The sequence below is a fragment of the Aulonocara sp. 'chitande type north' Nkhata Bay genome, linkage group LG20 (assembly GCF_057382095.1).
Source record: "Aulonocara sp. 'chitande type north' Nkhata Bay isolate Kocher_YH1m ecotype deep benthic linkage group LG20, A_spYH_male_GT1.1, whole genome shotgun sequence".
NCBI lineage: Eukaryota > Metazoa > Chordata > Actinopteri > Cichliformes > Cichlidae > Aulonocara > Aulonocara sp. 'chitande type north' Nkhata Bay.
Window position 1 is genome coordinate 15,000,001 of NC_141363.1, and position 21,747 is coordinate 15,021,747.

A 21,747-nucleotide genomic window follows, 5' to 3' on the forward strand; every position below is an offset into this window, starting at 1 on the left:
TTATAAATAAATCAGTTATAATCAAGTGGAGTGAGTGGAAAGACACAACACATTTACACGTGAAAAAATAATTAATTGTTTAATTTTTCTTTTGAAAAAAACTGAACACGGGTCTCACAGACCCGAACACCATACAAGGGTTAATGCAGCACTACGGGCAATACCTACAACCACGATTACCGACACTAACAAGCTGATCTGCAATACGGCAGCAGTGATCAGTGAGATGCTTGGCTACAAGTTGAACAGCGACAAGGGGCAGTACCCTCCATGGAGAAGGAGGCTAGAGGGCAAGATCAAAGTAGCACGGAGGGAGGTTAGCCAACTAACGGAGTTGCAGAAAGGTGCGACAAATAAGGTGCCTAAGAAATACAGCAAGCTGTCCATACCTGAGGCCTTGGAAACTGCCAAGCAAAGACTCACAGCCTTGGCCAGCCGCTTGAGGAGGTACACCAGAGAGATAGAAGGCAGGAGAATAAACCAGCTGTTCTCCACAGAACCAGCAAAGGTGTACTCTCAGTGGCAAGGGAACAATAAGAGAACAACACCACCAAGGCTGGAGATGGAGCAATACTGGAAGAGCATATGGGAGAAGGATGCAACCCATAACGGCAATGCTCAGTGGCTAGAGGATCTGAGGGCAGACCACAGCGACCTCCCTGAACAGGGTCCAGTAACCATCACAGTGGCAGATATCCAAGAAAGGGTCTCCAGTATGAAGAGTTGGACAGCACCAGGGCCCGACATGGTTCACACCTACTGGCTGAAGAAGCTGACTGCACTCCACGAGCGTCTGGCAGCACAAATGAACCAGCTGCTAGTTAACGAGAGACACCCGGAATGGCTAACTGAAGGCCGGACGGTCCTGATCCCCAAGGACCCCAAGAAGGGACCGGTCCCCTCCAACTACCGACCAATAACCTGCCTCAGTACTACATGGAAGCTCCTGTCAGGCATCATATCGGCTAAGATGAACAGGCACATGGGTCAATACATGAGCGGGACACAGAAAGGAATTGGCAAGAATACCAGAGGCGCAAAACACCAGCTACTGGTAGACAGAACAATCAGCCGAGACTGCAAGACCAGACTGACCAACCTGTGCACTGCCTGGATTGATTACAAGAAGGCCTATGACTCAATGCCCCACAGCTGGATACTGGAATGCCTAGAATTGTACAAGATCAATGGGACCCTAAGAGCCTTCATCAGGAACTCAATGGGGATGTGGCGTACAACACTAGAGGCCAACTCCAAGCCCATAGCACAAGTCACCATCAAGTGCGGGATCTACCAAGGAGATGCTCTGTCCCCACTGCTGTTCTGCATAGGCCTGAACCCCCTCAGTGAGATCATTAACAAGACTGGCTACGGATACCGACTACGGAACGGAGCAGTTGTCAGCCACCTCCTGTACATGGATGACATCAAGCTGTATGCCAAGAGTGAACGAGACATCGATTCACTGATCCACACTACCAGGCTATACAGCAATGACATTGGAATGTCGTTTGGACTGGAGAAGTGTAGTCGGATGGTAACAAAGAGAGGGAAGGTAGTCAGAACTGAGGGGATTGAACTACCAGAAGGCAACATTGCAGACATAGAGGACAGTTACAAGTACTTGGGGATCCCACAGGCGAATGGGAACCATGAAGAGGCCGCTAGAAAAGCTGCAACCACCAAGTACCTGCAGAGGGTCAGGCAAGTCCTGAGGAGTCAGCTGAATGGTAAGAACAAGATCCGGGCCATCAACACGTACGCCCTGCCCGTGATCAGGTACCCTGCTGGGGTAGTAGGCTGGCCAAAGGAGGAGATAGAAGCCACTGACATAAAGACAAGAAAGCTCCTTACCATGCATGGAGGGTTTCACCCCAAATCCAGCACCCTGAGGCTGTACGCTAAGCGGAAGGAAGGGGGCCGGGGACTGGTGAGTGTCAGCACCACAGTCCAGGATGAGACAAGGAACATCCAAGAATACATTGGGAAGATGGCCCCAACTGACCGAGTGCTCAGTGAATACCTCAGGCAGCAGAAACCCAAGAAAGAGGAGGGAGACGAGGAACCATCATGGAAGGACAGGCCCCTGCACGGTATGTACCACCGGCAGATAGAGGAGGTGGCTGATATCCAGAAATCCTACCAGTGGCTGGACAAAGCTGGACTGAAAGACAGCACAGAGGCACTAATCATGGCAGCACAAGAACAAGCTCTGAGCACAAGATCCATAGAGGCTGGGGTCTATCACACCAGGCAAGACCCCAGGTGCAGGCTGTGTAAAGATGCCCCAGAGACAATCCAGCACATAACAGCAGGGTGCAAGATGCTAGCAGGCAAGGCATACATGGAACGCCATAACCAAGTGGCTGGCATAGTGTACAGGAACATCTGTGCCGAGTATAACCTGGAAGTCCCGAGGTCAAAATGGGAGATGCCCCCAAGGGTGGTGGAGAATGACCGAGCTAAGATCCTGTGGGACTTCCAGATACAGACGGACAAAATGGTGGTGGCTAACCAACCGGACATAGTGGTGGTAGACAAACAGAAGAAGACGGCCGTAGTGATCGATGTAGCGGTTCCGAATGACAGCAATATCAGGAAGAAGGAACACGAGAAGCTGGAGAAATACCAAGGGCTCAGAGAAGAGCTCGAGAGGATGTGGAGGGTGAAGGTAATGGTGGTCCCCGTGGTAATCGGAGCACTAGGTGCGGTGACTCCCAAGCTAGGCGAGTGGCTCCAGCAGATCCCGGGAATAACATCGGAGATCTCTGTCCAGAAGAGCGCAGTCCTGGGAACAGCTAAGATACTGCGCAGGACCCTCAAGCTCCCAGGCCTCTGGTAGAGGACCCGAGCTTGAAGGATAAACCGCCCGCAGGGGCGTGCTGGGTGTTATATGTATATATATGCATGTGTGTGTGTGTGTGTACAGAGATAACTACGGCACAGCTCCAAAATTCCAGCAGTCATGCATTTCTCCTCTACACCCATACAAGGATGAGTGTTATCTTTTGACAAGACTAAGTCTCTACACATCTGTACATGTTCAAAGACCTGCAGACACGAGACATGATTCAGACTTTAAACAGAAAAGGGAGTAGAAAGGGCTAACACTTTCTCCTCCCTGCTTAGCCACCTTGCATGCCTGTAAATGATTATGATTCAGACTTTATGGCCTCAGTGACCACATTCAGGGTGGAACTGTTGCATCTGATTCACACTTTTTTTAAAGGTGTGTAAACTGTTGATTTCTAATAAGTATATATCTAATAATGAATTACTTTGAGCTAAATGTATCTGCATTTCTGCACTGACATTTAATGAAACTTGAAATCATTTCTAGGAATGGAAAAGTCACGTAATCCTCATACAAAACGGAGCAATCGTGCTAACAGGCAAACTGCCTACGTATGTTGACGTGCCAAATCGACAGCATCTCAGGTCGCTACATGCTGAGATTATAGATATCACTGCTCCACCCTCCTGAATGTTCTTCATTAAAGTGCAATAATTGTGCAAATAAATGTGTAAGACTACAGGGCTGCTGACATGAGCTGAGCTTATTTTTCTGCTCCAGTTGTGCACTGTTTCAGCTGCGGATGAGGACTGCAGAGGGTCACTGAGAGACAGCTACCTGTGTTGTGAGTCATTATGTCAAGTAAGCAAACACGCGCGCACACACACACACACACACACACACACACACACCTACACGTGCACACACACATACGCATGGACACAGATTTGTGTCTCACTGTTGTGCCATTCTCTGAGTCTGGACAGCAAAAGAGAGATAACCTCAAAATGCAGCTTAAGCCTGACATGCAGCTTTAACATGCATGGTTTGACATCTATGTTGCATCTCTTGTGTGGTACATTTGGTGTAAAATCTTGTAATGTAATTGTAACTTACTAATGCTAAACTCACTGTATAGCATTTGGCATTATGAGCGTGCTTGGTGGCACATTTGAAAAATCTACTTTGTTTTTTCCACAACTATGGAATGTTTTCACAACTAAGCTGCTATTGCTTGGACTGTATTTTGATATTATTTAACTCTAAAGAGAACATACTGTGCAGGAGAGCAGAACAAGAAGGATCTGTAATGTTTCGCATTTTGGTTCCACATTCTAGTTCCTTTGTTCTGATCAGCATACCAGCAGTATGCCGTATATACTGCTGGTATGCAGTATATACGGTAAATACATACACAGGGTGCGCCCAGCATCAACTCTCATTGCTCCTCAAGTATTCAGTGACCTGCAGGCAAGATAAGTGATGAGACGTTGCCCCCTGGTGGTACCTTGTGGAAAAAAGGGAGTAAGGTCTGTGGCTCAGGAGTGTTTCTATTATGAAACGCCAGGACTGCCATAATGAATTAATTAAATACACCATTAAATAATTAATTAAATGTGTCAATAATTAATTAAAATTGGAATTAACTAATTAAATAAATAGTTATGACACATGTAATTAATTAATTAATTATTGACACATTTAATTAATTATTTAATGGTGTATTTAATTAATTCATTATGGCAGTCCTGGCGTTCCATATTCTATAGGCCTGATGCTGAACACCCAATCTGTAATAATGAGCACTTTGAGTTTTCCATAAGCCTAGAAAAGCTCTATAGGAAGAGCAAACCAGTCACTCCCACTCATCCATGGTTCTATATGTCAGGTCTCGTGGCAGCGTTAGATAAGATAAGATAAGATACCTTTATTAATCCCACAAGGAGAAATTTCATCGGCATCGGTGAATACACACCTGCAGATAAGGTTTTTTGATATGTAGCTATAACACTTTTTTGGAAGATAATTGATTAGATTATTCTCTGTGGGAGATTTCAGAATTTAGAATGATGGACCAATATTTTGAGCTGATTGATTGTGGAAGTAAACTCCTCAAGGTCCAACACAGATCATTTAGAGATTGTTTAATGTATGTTTTCTTTAGTTTCTTTAGAACATTTGTGCCTTGTGCAATCATATGCAAATAAGTACATAAAAATTAAGTATGGTGGCCCTGAGAGGTCACATAAACTGTTTGCTGGTGTATTCTTAAATTGCAATGTGTATGACCTCTCAGGGTCACTGTATAGAAGTCAACTGGCAGTTAAAAATTCTTTTTTTTTTTTTTTTGTTATGTGTTTTTTGTCCTGGATTAAAGCAGAGTGTAGTGCAATGACCCCTACATCTTCTTGTCTATGTATCCATTTCGGGATCCAGCTAAAACTAGGTGAAAGGCGATGTACACCAGGTTGGCAATTAGTCTCTTTTTTTTTCTCTTCTGTTACAATGTAGCACACAGGGTTATGGATATAACCAGTCAAAAAATGAAAATAAAAAAATTATTGACCACCAGGTGTCACTAGAGTTGGTTCAATGGAACTTGACGTCAAGTCATTAAGGTTCTGGTACTCTATTGGAGAAAATAAAGACCACTGGTTCGCTTATATTGAGGGCAAATGTCACTACAAATACATAAGGTGAGACAAAAAACTATTTAGTCAGCCATCAATATTGCAAGTTCTCCCACTTATGCTTGTAATTTTCATCATAGGTATACCTCAACTTTGAGAGACAAAATGAGAAAAAAAAATCCAGAAAATCACATTGTCTGATTTTTAAAGAGTTTATTTTCAAATTATGTTTTTGCCCCACTGTGTGTATGTGTAGGTGTGTGTGTGTGTGTGTGTGTGTGTGTGTGTGTGTGTGTGTGTATAGCTTATGTGGCCTCAACAGATGAGCTACTGTAGCTCAAATCTCTGATTCTGATAGAACGTGTCAAGATACACAAGGCATCACAGTTTGTTGCATATGGGACTCCATACTGTAGCTGCAGACCAGTCAGGCTGCACATGCCTACATGACCCCTGTCAGCATTTCTGCAAGCACCAACACTGGGTCCAAACAAGACCAGTGTCACTATGTTCTGCTGGGAAATCATGGTTCCTGCCACCCATGTGGATGTTACTTTGGCACGTACCACCTACTTAAGTGTTACTGCAGACCATGTACATCCTTTCATGGAAACAGTATTCCCTGGTGGCTGTGGCCTCTATCAGCAAGATATGGATGAAACACCAATATGTCTGTGAAGGTTCTCAGTCATCCAGGTCATTGTAGTCAAAGGAGCTTGCAAAGAAAAGCGTCTGGACTTCTTTAAGTTGCTTGAAGACGTTTCACCTCTCATCCGAGAAGCTTCTTCAGTTCTAAGGTCAAATGGTGGAGAGTCCCAGATATGAACCTAGTGGGAGTGACCCCCCACAGAGGGACAAAAGGACCCCCTGATGATCCTCTAATCGCCTGAGCCAAGGTGGGAAACTGGGCGTGGGTCCCAATCAGCCAGAGTTTCGGGTGTGTTCATTGTGAAACCTGGCCCCACCTTATCATGCGAATTCCTGAGGTCAGATGGCCCAGGATGTGAGTGGGCGTTAAGGCGTCTGGGAAGGGATCTCAAAACTGGATTATAGATGGCAGAGAGTTGGTGTCGTAAACCCCCGCCTCTGTTCAAAGATGGTCGCTCACAGTGGACATAGATGGCTTCTTTCACTCCTCTTTCAAACCATATCTGGGACTCTCCACCATTTGACCTTAGAACTGAAGAAGCTTCTCGGATGAGAGGTGAAACGTCTTCAAGCAACTTAAAGAAGTCCAGACGCTTTTCTTTGCAAGCTCCTTTGACGATGAAACACCAAGTGTTTCTAACAACTTGGTGCCACATATTTCATGGATCCATTCGAGTCCATGCCTTGATGGCTCAGGCCTGTTTGTAAAACAAATGGGGACCAACACAAAATTAGGGAGGTGATCATAATGTTATTCCTGATTGGTGCTTATAAAGAAAGCAGAATTAGACCAGGTTTTGAGCCCTGAGGGACTCCACATACATGGGCACAAATGAGGCAATACAATTAATATCAATTCTGAAATGTTTGTCAAATACAGTAAGTAAGAATGTCATGATCAGTGGTGTGAAAGGCTGGAGTCAAGCAGTACTCTTACCATTTAAGCATATCAGGGGTAGTTTCAGTAATCATGTGGTTTCTTCAGTAGCCAGATTGGAATTTATCAAAGATACTGGTTCTTCTTCTTTTAACCAGTCCAAGTAACAAATGAGAAACAGCTTTTTAAAGCTGTGCCTAAGACAATCGGCCCTAGGGAGTGTTTTTTTGTTAAGCACAGGAATGATGCTGGCTATTTTAATCTGGTATGCAACCACGTTACAGAGAACAGAGAGAAGCCAAGGGGAAATGACAGTCATGATAATTAAGAAATTATCATGCACCTGGATATTCTATGTATTTGTAGTTTTCTAGCTCCATTCAATGTCACTGTTTATGTTATCTAGAGCTATCATTGATATTTGAAAACAGCTCTTGTGTTGTTTATGCCGAATTCTGATCCTACTATTTGAATGCTGCAGCAGGAATCCAGACTCTTCAGAGACAATGTTTTTTCCAGTCTTCTGTTGTCCAAGTTTTCTTCCCATATCAACTGGCTTACTCACATATCCATATCCAAGATATAGAACCATCTAGAACTAAATTAAATAACTTGCAATGCAATATTATTACTGCAATACAGTCATGTTAAACTGCCACAAAGTGGCCAGTATACATTCCTTGTGAAAATTTTTAAAAAGTCAATATATTCTTCTGTGTGCAGTTAATGTTTTTGGGGAAACTGAAGGTACTGTGTAGAGCCATAATTAGTGCAATTATTATTTCCCTTGTATTACATCTCAAAATGGCTACTTTGTAAGTGATTTATTACAGTATCTTAAGTACTGAAGATACTGTACTGTACTGTATACTGTAGTACTGAAATAGTTACATTTAGATTATTCTTAGTTATATGATTATGATTCTGGGTAAACTACACTATATCTCTACTTACTTTTTGGATTTAAACTATTATTATAAATACTATTTATGTTTCTTCATTCACTATTAGTATTTAAAAGTTCAATAAAAACAACTATACAGATCCTTTTAAATTACTCCAAGGATATTCATAGTCTTTTTTATTTACATAAATAATACATATTCATTTTGTACATTTTGAACTGCACAGTTCTGTAGCACTATATACATATGAGAGAGAGACCACATAGAAGAGCGCAACATAGAGCCACCTCGAAGGGACAAGACTCGGCTGTCCATTTGCATCTAAAGGACAAAGGTCACTCTTTTGAGGGCGCCAATGTCAAGGACAAGGTAGAGCATCAATACGGAGCCCATGTCCCTCTTGGGGGATGCTCCCATGGGGCTTAAATCTGGGACCATTTGACCTTAGAACTGAAGAAGCTTCTCAGATGAGAAGTGAAACGTCTTCAAGCAACTAAAAAAGGGCCAGACACTTTGTAGCTTAGCCATGCTCAACAAAGACAATTTTTATACACAGTAAAAGTTCTGTGTAAAGCTTTTTAGTAAATACTGTATTCTGTTTAGTAACTGAAGTATTTATAAATCTGCAGTGTTATATTAGCTCCAGTCAGAAACTGTGCATATATGTGTATGCATACTATGTGTTTTTGTTTGACCCTTACCTTTATTCTTTTTCCCTATAAAAAATATTTTTACTATTTTAAGCTATTGTGACCACATAAAGACAGGATGATGCATACTCTATGTTACAATATGATAGTAAAGCCACATAGGTGTGCACTTACATTATTAAAAAATGTAATTACTGTCCCAGTTTATTCATGTGAGGCTCTGCATCTTCTTTTGGAATCTCTAAGGCCCACATCTAAGCCTCTAATCTGGACGTGAAGTGCTGTATTTGGATGGTATTGATTGATTGATGAATATGTGTGTGAGATGTGATGAAGGTACAGACCTCACAATAATACAAAAAAACCCGATAATCCAACGACCCCTGTGAACAAGTCCCTGGCAAGAAAGGGAAGGATGAACCTCTGGCTCATGGAGGGGCAACAATCTACTGTGACTTGTTGGGCAGTGAAACAAGGGAGACTGTTTAGACTCTACTATCACTACTATTCCTTCTAGTTTTCAGTCTGGACCACTATTTATTTAAAAAACAAAGAAACACCTTTTTACCTTCAGTAAACACATTTTTATTTGGATTGGTAGCAAAAACAGCACCTCAGGACAACAGGTTGGTGTGGGCAGCCTCCTAAGGGGTCAAACAGTTTCAGTTACAGGGCACGCACAGAGACACATGCACTACCTACTGTAGCAGGCAATTTTACGACATTTTTTGACCATGAACACTGGAGCACTGTGTCAGTACATTCACATTCCTCTGACAACACCACTGTCTATTTGATGCACCGCAAAGGCACTTTAAGCATGGAACAGCAGTTGCATAGATTTCAAGGGAGCGTGACACATCTGTGTTTTATTCCTAGCTGAAGTAGGCCCAGGTTTTATCGGACTTTTTTAAACAAACAACTATTTTTAGTACAAACTGTCAGAAAACAGACATACAAAACAAAATCCTTTGGTCCCTTTCAAATCTTTGGTAGTGTTACAATCATTTATTGCTTTGTTAAGAACATGTAAAGGCTCTGAAGAGTGGCTGGCAAGCTTTTGTTTCAGACTTGTTTATTGGGTTGGGGGTGAACTGTGACTATATAACTACCATAGAGGCAGAGAAGATCATAGCAGACAGGCAGCTACACCTCTAGACTAGACCGCTCAATCCTCAATGACTTCGGAGGACTCAGACACCACTTTGCCATCCTTGGTCTCAATCATCTTGATCACAACATTCTTCTTAGTCTGGGTGCTGTATCCACCGGCACTGCCGCTGCTGCTGCTGAAGCCACCACTACTGTATCCACCACCGTATCCACCACCGTATCCACTACCGTATCCACTACCGTATCCGCCACTGAAACCGCTGGAGTAGGTGCTCGAGTAGCTGCTCTTCATGCTGTCCATGGGGAATCCACTGTAGCTTGCTGTTGAGAGACAATACTTTAACTTACAAATGTTCAATTAATCTGTTAAACCTGAAAACTACAAGAGAATCCAAACTACAAGTGCTGCAGGATGTCACTGAAGGGAACTTACTGCTCTGCTGGGAGATGTTGATAGCCTTGATGCCGTTTGCCAATCTGTCCTCTTCTCCCTCCAGGAGTTTTCTGTACGTGGCGATCTCAATGTCCAAAGCCAGCTTGACGTTCATTAGGTCCTGGTATTCTCTAATCTGGCGGGCCATGTCCTGTTTAGCTCTCTGCAGGGCATCTTCCAGGTCCTGGATGCGGGCCTTGGCATCCTTCACAGCCAGCTCGCCACGCTCCTCTGCCTCAGCAATCTGGGCCTCCAGGTTGGCACGCTAACAGATGATTGATAACGGAATAAGACTTTGTCCAAACAACTGGCAGAAATTGACTAGGCTAAGTGTGGTGGCTGAAAATACCTGTCCCTTGACGGCGTCAATCTCTGACTGTAGTCTCTGGATCATGCGGTTAAGGTCTGCGATCTCTGTCTTTGTAGACCTCAAGTCATCTCCATATCTGTTGGCGGATGTCTGCATCTCCTCATACTAAATGAACATTAATAAAGCAAAATATTACAAACCCGAAAGTCTCTAATGAGAACGACCTGATAAACGTAACAGGAATCGTCTGTTACCTTGGTCTTATACCATGTCTCTGCCTCAGCACGGGTACGGTTGGCAATATCCTCATACTGTGCCTTAACCTCTGCAACAATGGCATCCATGTCCAGGTTGCGGCTGTTGTCCATCTCCACGATGACTGATGTGTCCTTGATTTGGCTCTGGAGCTCACGCAGTTCCTAGTCAAAAAGGAAAGAGAAGAAGAGGTGAAAGATTAGTCATGTAAACCCCAGGATGAAACGCTTAAAACTAACACACTCAAAGAGGTGCTGTAAGGAAATATGCTAAAAAGATGAAAAAATCAAGATTGCTGCAAAGGCAAAACATATTCCAAAAGGATACCACAAACATCATAAGAATGCCATGACAGGGAAGATAAACGCTGATGAAAGCAGCAAGTGGTTTAGTGGTTGGAGGTTTTGAAGCCAAAAGGGAAGCAGGGAAAAAACAATGCAGTCACGCTGATTTTGTGCCATACCTCCTCATAGATCGACCTGAGGAAGTTAATCTCATCTGTCAAACTCTCCAGCTTAGCCTCCAGCTCAACCTTATTCATGTAGGCCTCATCGACATCCTGGAAGAAAGAAAAGAAAAGCAAAACTTTTGTTAGAACACGAGGCTAATTTAAGAAAAGTTGTACCTTCTTAACATCGACTCCAACCCACCTAGGGTTAGTCTTTTTTTATAGAACACCCAAATGGTAAAGCTTTTAACAGAAAGACTATATGAGACTTCATTTGACATGTAACATATCCTAGTTTCTGAATTTCTGTGGCTCAAACAACAGTTTACCCCCCCCCCCTGGCCCAGCAGATGTTATGATGCTGTAAGAAAAAAACAGTGCTGACCTTCTTGATCAGGACAAAGTCATTCTCACACTCTGTGCGCTTGTTGATCTCGTCTTCATACCTGAAAGGACAAAGACAATAGTATTTATGAGGCCATTTTGAAAATCCAGAAATAACTCATTGTATTTCAGTGTTTTTAAACTAAAGTAACACTAGGTGGTGCAAGACGACCATAACTGATTGGTGAACTCCTTTGGGACATTTGCCTCACACAGTGTTTGTTGACTCTGGGCCAAGAGGTGTTGCTGATATTTCTCCCTTGGGAACCCCTCAGCTGATGTGCCCCATTTGTCTGCAGACAACTAAAGAGCGCATGCAGCACTGCTGTCCTCTGATGGAGATATGTGCACGCCAGCATGGACACAATCAAGCTTGTTTCCCTCTTGTGTAAATGCTATAGACAGGTCTGCTGACAGCCAACTCACGAGCCATGAGCTTTACCTCCACTCATACGTAATGTAATGGGTGTTTGGAACATACTTCCTGAGTGTTGTAATTCCCTCGAGTAAGTGTGACGCAAAACAACGGACAGATGTAGGGAGTAGTCTGTACAGCTCACTCAAATGTAAGGCTTCTTTTGTGCACATATTAGTTGAATGGAAACAGATGAATCCTACATAAAACATACGTATCAGAACTGCAGGACTGAAGCGGCTTATTCTTTGCCCTCACTGACCCCCTCCCTCCACACTCACTTGTTCTTGAAGTCTTCCACCAGGCCCTGCATGTTGTGCAGGTCAGCCTCCAGCTTCATCTTGTCGTTGCCTAGGCTGTCCAGCTGTCTGCGAAGGTTGGCGATGTAAGCCTCGAACATGGCGTCGATGTTGGAGCGGGTGGTGGTCTGTCCCTGCAGCAGGCTCCACTTGGTCTCCAACATTTTGTTCTGCTGCTCCAGGAAGCGGACCTGAGGTTCACAGAAAGAGGCAGAAAAGACAGGGTTATGCATCTGACTGTGTACAGTCATCTATGGATGAATATAAGCAAGCAGTAATTTTTACATTTTTGCTTGTTGTTAGACGTGAGTTATTATGAAACTTCCTTGTAAAGTATGAGCGTGCGGTCGATGGGACCCCGATGTAATAGAATAGCTTTATCTAAGGATTCAGTTACCATCAACATGGCCATCAACCTCGCCATTTGCCACCTATTGTCTTTGTTGTTCTTGTCTATGTTTTGTAAGCTGCTCTGCTGCCAGACTGGCTGTTGTGTTTTTCCAAAGGAAGGTATGCATGACATGCTCGCATCCTGACAGGAGGTAGGGGGTTGGAAAAAAGCAGTGATGGAGGAACAGCTTTAGCTGACCATTCTCCCGCATGTCTTCCTGTTTTTGTGCGACAAATAAAAAAAGGGGCGAAGCTGAGTTTTGTCGGCAGGCAGACAAAGAAAGGTCAATATTTAACCGCGTAATATGGATGTGCTGAACGGAGAGAATATGAAGCTAGATGGGGCAAAGTGAAGAGCTGTGTGGTTTGCATACTTGCATACTAAAAAGAGAAACAGTGAAAGCAGATATGTGACTCATTGGACCTTGGACCATGAGACAGTGCACTCTAAAGCTGAGGCCTAACTGCCTCCTGTTGTCTTCATTAGAGCTGGAGAGAAATCAGATAACAGAAGTGGCTCCAAATACAGCACACGAAATAAAAGACATGTGGGCGGAAGTTTGTTTGCTCGGTGTCAAAGCATGCAAAATGCACTCTAGCTTCCTTAATCATTGCTCTGGGAGTAACAGAGTCGATATGTAGCCAGTCAGCTGGCACTGGCGAGAACATGAAACCAACTGGCCTTTTTAAATATTAACCCACTCCTGAGAGCTCAGAGGACAAATACTCTACTGAGTGTCACACAAACTTTTATGTACTTCACTGCTGATTAGAAAGATAAAAACTTCATGTGCTGATACACCCGGTGGGCATTCTTTATACAGTGTGTCACTGTGAAAGACGCCATTGTCACAAAGGTAACAACAGCACTCAGTACTGACTGTATGCGTGTATTTGGCAGGGGTGGGGGCCAGCAGGGAGAGCCACACCCCAAGTAAAGGGAGGGACTATTCCCAAGGTAACTCGTATCACAAGCCCTGAGCTCTGCCCTGACACACCCTGAACTTTTTTCTTCTCTCCTCTCTCTCTCTCTTTGTCTTCGTTTCTCATTCTACACGTCTGTTTTTCATCACTATAAAAGGGCAGCCAGAGCCAAAAGATATGAGAGCCTAACCCCGAGTTGCCTTTTGCAGCATTTGTGGGAGGGAAGCAAAGAGAGGAATAAATCAAATTTCCCCATGCAGCAAAAGTGAGGAAATCAGCATTACAGAACATGTGGCGAACATATGGGTCTCCCTCTCGAATGTTGCATAACAGTGTAACAGCTCTGAAATACGTACAATACAGCATTCTTTGTTTTTAGCACACTTTGCCCAAGCTTTCAGCTTTCAGTGCAACCAAAGTAGCTCCTGCTTGAGAAGACTAAAACAGCCTGAAACTTTGAGCTACACTAATCTGACCACTACTACAAACTCTTACCTTGTCAATGAAGGAAGCAAAGCGGTTGTTGAGGGTCTTGATCTGCTCCTTCTCCTGGGTGCGGACAACTTGGATGTTGGGGTCAATCTCCAGGTTCAGGGGGGCCAGAAGGCTCTTGTTCACAGTCACAGCAGTGATGGTCTGGCCACCACCCAAACTACCACCATAGCCCAAACCCATGCCCATTGCTCCTGAGCCACCCATGCCAGAGCTCACGCTGTAGGCAGAGGACCTGGTGATGCCACCACCCACAAACTGACTAGGGGCACCATAGGAACTCCTGGCAGAGTACCTCTTGCTGGCAGAAATACCCGATCCACCATAGGAACTGCTGCTGAAGTTCCTTGGAGCAGAAGAGCTCTTGTAACTCATCGTGTTCACCCTGTAAGACATTGTGAAGTAGTTTTTCTTTTGGATGAAAAAAGTCTGGGTAGGTCAGACCAAGTGGCTCGGTAAATAAGGCAGGCAGTCAGGCAGGCCAGCAGTCGGGAGAGACCAGAGTGGATAGAAAGACGAGAATCTACTGAAGAGTTTTAAAGCTTTCCCCAGTGGGAGGGGACTTCAGTGACTTCAGGCTTTAGATGCCATTGGCTGCAAGTCTATGACAGGGAGGGCTGGGCTGTAACTTTACACTTCTATGACACACGGTCCAGTCATTCAAAACCATTACCTGCCCTTTCTACAGGCTTCTCTGGGTTGTAAGAAAAAACTTTTCTTTTTGAGGAATGTGGAGATATTTCTCTCCTCAGTCTGTCTCTTTCCTAGTAAAAGTATTCAAGCACACTACAAATAAAATGCTTTGTAGTAATAATGATTGTATTCCAGCTGAAGCTTTGTATGACAAAAACTGCAGCATTAGCGTGTGGGGGCTGGTGCCTGAGTGGGTGGTTGATAAGCAGCTCAGCAGTTCTCGCACATGTACGTGAGTTACATCTGTACAACAAAAGATGATCTGTTATGATTCATTGATAAGGCATTTGTGAACTGGTATGTGTAAGAAGGGAGGTGTCATCTTAATGAAACAAACAATGAATATGGAATATAGACTGGGATGCACTGGGATGTCTATTCTGCAAGGAATTCCTTCACCCTCCTTTCTGTGACTTCAACACAAATAACACATCATCACAGATCATTAAGCTCTACCAAGTCTGTGTACAGATCTTTCTGATGTCTGTCCAAAACACATTTCAGCAGGACACTGCATATTTGCAGTATCATATATTCAAATAACAGGTTGGACTACAAGTTGTTGTGGATGCAGTTTAAAACTTGTGTACGAATTAACTTTTTAAATGTTAGCTTCCTGCAGTTTTGCCATCTCTTATTCAGCCTTGTAGGAGTTAGAACTTTTTATTTTCTTACTTTGAGTTAGCAGCAAAGATTTACACTGATCCCACGCTTAACCTAGCCAGCAACAGCCAGCAGCCGGTTAGGGATATCTTAGCTTGCATTCCCTATACAACTGAAAGTTATTCTTACTCTGTTAAATAACCTATAAATCATTAGTAAAATATTAACTAACAGGCCAGTGATTAACCATTTATAAAGGGTCTCTTATTAGTTTCAATAGGAAATGTATTCTTTTTTAATATTTATTTTAATTTGTACAGAAATCTAGCTTACATGCTAACAGGCTAGCCTGGCCTTTTGTCAAGCTAAGGTAAATGACTGCCGTTTGTCGATTTCGCTCAGCTGGCCCACTTCAATCAAGTTTGTAAAACTATACATTGTTTAAAAGCATACTTTAAATATAGTAACATTTTTATGACGATATCCAGAGCAATAGAGAAAAACTTAGCTTCTGTATTATTAATAGTGGAAGGGTGGCTTCTTGAATAACTACTGCTGCAGACTTCACCATCAGAGTCCAGAAAAATTGGTTTCATGCTCTTACTGTGATTTATAAAAAAAAAACAACAACAACAACAAAGTGTAGGTTAATGGATTAGTCACTTTGATGTGTCTTAGTTTGTATTTATTTATGGTTTGTCCTTGTCCCCTAGCTGGTTGTGGTAAATGACGGGTTTTCCCTTTAACATTGTAGCCTCTTTACCTTACAAAATAAAGCACCTCGGAGTTTATTGCTAGTTTATGAATAAAACGAATAGAGATAGTTGATAACCAGACAGGACAATTTAATTTTTGAAAATCCAACCTTGTTTTAAACAAGAGTGAAAGAGCTCTAATATTTTCATCGGGGCTCAAGATCCTCTGCAGCTACAGGGAACTTGTATGCAAACCCCAGTCTGTGCCTTAGCACATCACATGTACAGGTCTGTGTACTTTCATCTGCAAACCAGGTGAACTGCACAAACCAGCAGGCTTTTGATACGGTCCACCAAGAAGTATGTCAGGTTAACGCCACTAAGCCTGAGGCTATTAAAAAACAATGAACACAAGTGCTTGACAGTTTATTCATGCATATATATACACTGTGCTGTTATACATTAGCAGTTGTTTAAATGATGTGCATGCTTCTCAGCTAAACAGTTGGGATGCATTGTTGTTCTCTCTAAACATGTTCCCAAATTCACAGCTGATACCTGAGGGAGTTTGTGTAAATGCGAGTACAGTAACTTCATGTTTTAACAGACTACAGGACAGGATGTTGTGTCAAAAGTCTTTCCACCAATACCCGCCCTGCGTTCTTCTCCTCCCTCATTCATTTCCTCCTTCAGTGCCTCGCCACAATGAGTCATGAGTCTTGGCATTACCGATTCAACCCTCTCTACCATACCCTCTCTCCTCCATTTTCTGTAGCCTTCTTTTTTCCCCTCCAGTGCCTCTTGGCCTCATAACTGTCATGGAAACATGCAGAAATAAAACACAGCGGTCCCATCACCATCTTTGAAATGCCAAATCGATGCCAGCTGAAGAGCTCTACCAAGTTGCAAAGCACATAGGGACTGAAGTGCTATGTGGCAATGTTGCCATGGTATTGTGAGTTGCTGTGGTTGTCACGCTGGTGAATCTGTTAAGCGACAAATACAAACTAAAGAGGGAACTCCTGTTGGGCTCTGTGTACGTCATATGACAGCAGTGAAATCATAGTTCTCATATAGTATCAGCAGATTATGAATCACGTAGGATGTCGATTTAATCAACAGGAGTGAGTCACAGTTTTCTCTCAGACCGTCTGGAAGTAAACTGAATTTCAGTAAATTCCAACATGAATTATGAAACTTTGTTGGGATGCCGTATGACTTGAATCATTTTATTTATTTAAAACACTGGAAAACCGACAGAAGGAAAATCCTCATTTTCAGTGGTTCCATGTGACTAAATACAACAACAAAATCAAACAGCAGTATAAGGAAACTGTATCAAGTTGGTACAATTTTCACTATAAGTGACTGAGTGGGGTCATGCACAATCACATCATTCTGTGTTGCTGCAGGCTGACAAACACCTGCCTCCTTCCAAAGCTTTTTCAGCATCATAGGTTTGATTTTATTTAAATTTTCCAGTTTTAACCACCAAATGTTTTGCGGGATACCTTGACTAAAAGAACTAGGGTGTCGACAGTTATTGAGTTTTTCTACAGCAAATATTCTTAACATTATACACCTGCCCACGTGATGTTTTCCTTATGTTTTCCTTTCCTTTCCTTTGGTGTTAAATTGATTAGCATACCATCATTTAATAAAAATCATGCATGAGGAAGGATTCCTGTATAACACATGGTGATGTTGTAGGCATTTATTTGTTTGTTAAAAGGTAAAAAAATGCAAAATTGCACGCACTGACACTAAGACAAATCAATAAATATAACAGAGACAATTTAATGGTTTGATAGCTGTTAGCATTCTTATAAAAACTGGCTAAGTAAAGTTATTCATGAAGGATACTTAAAGCTTTGTTAAAGCACATTCCCGATACATGGTGCATATTAAATGATGTTTTTACATGCATCTTTATTATCTTTTTGATGAGATACTAAACTGTATCAGATCAACTGAAAGGGATCAGTCTTCATGTTCTGTCCACACTCAAAAAAGTATTTACACCCAAAATACTGACTTTAAATATAAGTGGATTACTTTTCCATGTGAGATTGTTACATAAGGACCGTGTAAAATGTTAAATTTAACGGAATCTGGTCCAAAAAACAAAAAAAACTTTCTTTGTAAAAATGATGTTTACAGCTTTCCTGTAATCACTTTAAAACTGCTCCTCAGTTTCACTCCTACTCCCTTTGAGTAGCTATAATTTGATCAGTGTCCTCTTCATCAGAGTGGGCTGATTTTAGCACTGCTCTTTCTTCAATCACATGACACCTGAAACAAAGAGGATTCTTCTATTTCCGCTTTGTGTAGTCTTCCACTGAGATAAATGAGACAAAGGCACAGAATGTCAGCATCAGCAGATACCTGTTTGCAATAAAACCTCACAGAGAGGGTGATCATAAGGCTTCCATCTCTTCCCATATTGGTAAAGCACTGTAATTGCAACACGTTTATCTGATTTTGAGTTTTATATACTTAACGAAAAGATGGTTTCAGTCTACGCCTGTCATTCACACCGTCCACCTAAGCCAGATGTAATGATGCTTTCATCATCACCAGCACATGCTTGAAGTTTTTTTCACCATCCGTCATTAAAACATCAACAACCTGAGACTGACTGTGTGTCTGCCAGCTAATCACATGCCTTTGAGGCAGCTGATTTTCTGGTTTGACTGGGACTAAGGCATTCACCGGGATGAATGAGAACACAGAGAGGTGGACCTTCACACCAACACTTACAACATATCAAAGGACCCGTTGCTGTCACATCAACCCGCAGCTCTCACAAGGTGTGTCTAAGTGTGTCACAAGCTACTTTGGTGTGTGGGCAGGTACAGAGTCTGTCATGTTGATGGGTGTAACACTCTCGCCCCTATGTGCCTCTTGACCTTAAAGGACACACAGGGTGGAGGAGAAACTTACTCATCCTGCAAGATCTTAAAAGATGGACAAATTACAGGGTGAACTTGTGACTTGTCACCGAAATGCATTAAGTACAGTTACACCACTAAAAGCATTAAAAGTCAAATTTAACAACTGCGTAACTCTTTTGGGTTTTGGATTTTTGGCTTTTTCAGAATTTTAACTGAAGGATTTGTCTTCACTCTTAATGCACACCAGTCCTTCCTGACAGGATACCCTGCACTCGCCCTGCACTTTGAACCACCCTTTGTGTTTTCAGGGAACATTGTTTTCCAATTGAACCTTCTATACCATAAATTGTTAAACAGGACCCTTCCTGTCAGACTGCACAAACCTGTTTGTTTCACTTGAGTTCCCTCTGGAAAAGTCGGGGGGTGGGGGGGTCTTAACACAACTAAAGAAAGGGGCCTCTGAAGTTTGCAGCACAAGCCTGCTAAGCAATAAATGTTTAAGTATGTCAGCTGTATGTTTTAACCAGTGTTTGCAGACCGATTCGATAGGTATGCACAGTAAGAAACTAGTGACAAAGTGCACAGACTCATCAAAGGTTGCAGATCAAGAGAGTCTGAGGGTCAGGCAGGGAAACCACCAATGTAACAATATTAACAATGTTTCAGTTCTACTTAGGTGAACCACAATATAAAGTGTCAGGACTGTAGGACATACTGCAAACCTTCACACAATAATCTGTTGCACAATTAAACCAGTATTTTCCATGTTATAACTTGTAATAATAGATATAACGCTAACTCTAACCCACAAATCCTGACTTTGGCAAAAACTTGTCAGAGTCATTTTTCTTGGAAAAAGTGTCAACACATGCAGTTTTCTTCACAGTAATGTAATGGCAACAAGCATGCATGCTATGTAGTTTGTAATGTGCATGCAATGCTAATCCTTCATTAGAAAGCAACCAGTTAGTACAAGATTTAAATGTTAAAGTTGTCCTCTTCTGCCATTTGTTTGTTTCAGAATATGACCAAAGTTTTAAATATTGATACATGCTCAGGATTCACTCATTTGTGCATGGTAGAACTGGTGCACATGGTAAAATGCACAAATGTAGATTGATTCGTAGCTATGAAATCGTTTACCTCAGTGTGGAGGAGTTGGGGATTTGCCCCTTCCTGAGCTTGGTTCTTTTTTTTAATCCCCCTGTCGTCAAGTACCAGATCAGTGGATAACACGAAGAGAATGGATGGAAGGATGGATGAACCTCCAATCTTCTGATATGAGGATGAGCTACATTACCAACAAAGCTGCAGTTCCCTCATAATCCAGTATGTCACCTTGATTAAAGTAATTAATGTTGATGTTAATGTTAATGATGTTAATTTTGCACCAATTTTAGTTGAATAGTTAAGGCTGAAGAAATGTGGAGTTATGCTATCCCCAATCAAACGACCTCTTAAAGAGGTCCATTAATCTTTGTCATTCACAGTGCAGTTGCAACACAAAATAATTTATTTGCCACACATAGGCATAAAGGCATAAGCGTGCTGCGTTGTGTGCCAAACGCAAATAGGAACAAAAACCACACCTACTGCTGGTTAGAGGTTGGAGCAAGCCAAATATCATTGATAAATACCCTGTCTAACAGGTGTGAAAAGGCTGAATGAGTGGGGAGCATGTAAATACAACATGAAAGAGTCCCATCAGACACAATACGTTCTTTATGCATTGCTGATTTTTTTTTTAATGAAATTTGAAACTCAGATGGTGATCAGGGCCTTTAGGTCATGGAAGGACTAGAAAAAAATAAAATAGTGAGCAACTATAAAAATAGATAACTGGGATTAGGATTTTGCCCATTCTGTTTGTTATTCTCCCCTTTTGGGTTGATATTAAAATGGGAGAAGGAACGAGGGACTGGCAGCAGTAGGTGCATGTAGCCTACGACAAGCTACATCTGTTGTGTAGTTAGCCAGAGTGAAACAGGTTAGTGCTGTAGCTTTCAGTGTATACAGGTGCAGTAGAAGCACTGCTCTGCTCCCTCACAGTAAATCCTTCTACAGCCCCAGAATCATCCTCCATACCAGGCTTTGACCTATTATTTCAAGCGTGCCAGTCATTCCTTCTCAAACACGAGTTTGGATTCCGAGTTCTGTTTGTGATTCCTGCATGACAACTCGGTGGTTACCAGGGTAACGCTCAGGCAGGTAATCACTAACACCTGTTGAAAGCTGAAAACAGGCTGACTCTTAAATTCTTCTTCAAATAGATGCACAGTGAAAATTTAACCAGAATTAAAACTAAGCCCTCCACCACACACACACACACACACACACCCTGTCCAGTGCACCAGCAGGTCTGTCCAGATTTGGATATGGTGGATAGTCAAAATAGTGTATAAACAGTACTAACACAAAAATAGCATACAAACGGAGATACGATAGATTGCCTTCTTTTTTACTATCCAATAAACAAACAAACAAAACAGGTTTAAGAAACAGATTAAGTGATATGTTTTTGGGCCATATTTGGCATCATGCAGTATTACAGTGTAATAACATAACTAGTTTTAAAAAAAGAATTCTGGGTTTCTTTGACATTGGTTGTATATCATTATTGTCATTTTGTGCACGTAGTCAGTTTTTGTGTCTTTGCAGCTGCTTTAAGCCTCTTTGAAGTTAGCTGCTTCTTTTTGTCGTCAATCATTGTCTTTGTAGTTATTTTGTGTCATTTTGTAGCTGTCTTGAGTTTCTTTTTGCATCTCTTTCTTATCATTTTGCTCATCTGTAGGTTTTTTTAGTCATCATTTTTTCCTGTTTTCAGTTGTTTGCATGCCTTGGTTAAAACCCCATTAGTCACAACTGTGATTACAGGGAAAGTGTAGTGCTCTATTA

General features: G+C 42.2%; 1 protein-coding gene across 1 annotated transcript; it reads right to left on the reverse strand.

Annotated features, from left to right (window-relative positions):
- Positions 1–9,065: 9,065 nt before the first annotated feature.
- krt8 (keratin 8) lies at positions 9,066–14,484 on the reverse strand. Its single transcript, XM_086276557.1, has 8 exons — positions 13,971–14,484; positions 12,144–12,352; positions 11,449–11,509; positions 11,079–11,174; positions 10,615–10,779; positions 10,400–10,525; positions 10,051–10,315; positions 9,066–9,938 (listed from the first exon to the last, which is right to left on the reverse strand). The coding sequence occupies exons 1-8, from the start codon at positions 14,361–14,363 to the stop codon at positions 9,673–9,675; spliced, it is 1,581 nt and encodes a 526-aa protein (XP_086132683.1). The 5' UTR covers positions 14,364–14,484; the 3' UTR covers positions 9,066–9,672.
- Between the last annotated feature and the right edge of the window lie 7,263 nt (positions 14,485–21,747).

What these genes read in the sequence shown, in the direction of transcription:
- krt8 (XM_086276557.1), bottom strand. Translation starts at nt 14,363, where the DNA reads ATGTCTTACAGGGTGAACACGATGAGTTACAAGAGCTCTTCTGCTCCA. An exon ending in TTGCTTCCTTCATTGACAAG is followed by an intron (nt 12,353 to 13,970) that starts GTAAGAGTTTGT and finishes TGTGAACCTCAG; the next exon opens with GTCCGCTTCCTGGAGCAGCA. An exon ending in AGACATGGTATAAGACCAAG is followed by an intron (nt 10,526 to 10,614) that starts GTAACAGACGAT and finishes ATGTTCATTTAG; the next exon opens with TATGAGGAGATGCAGACATC.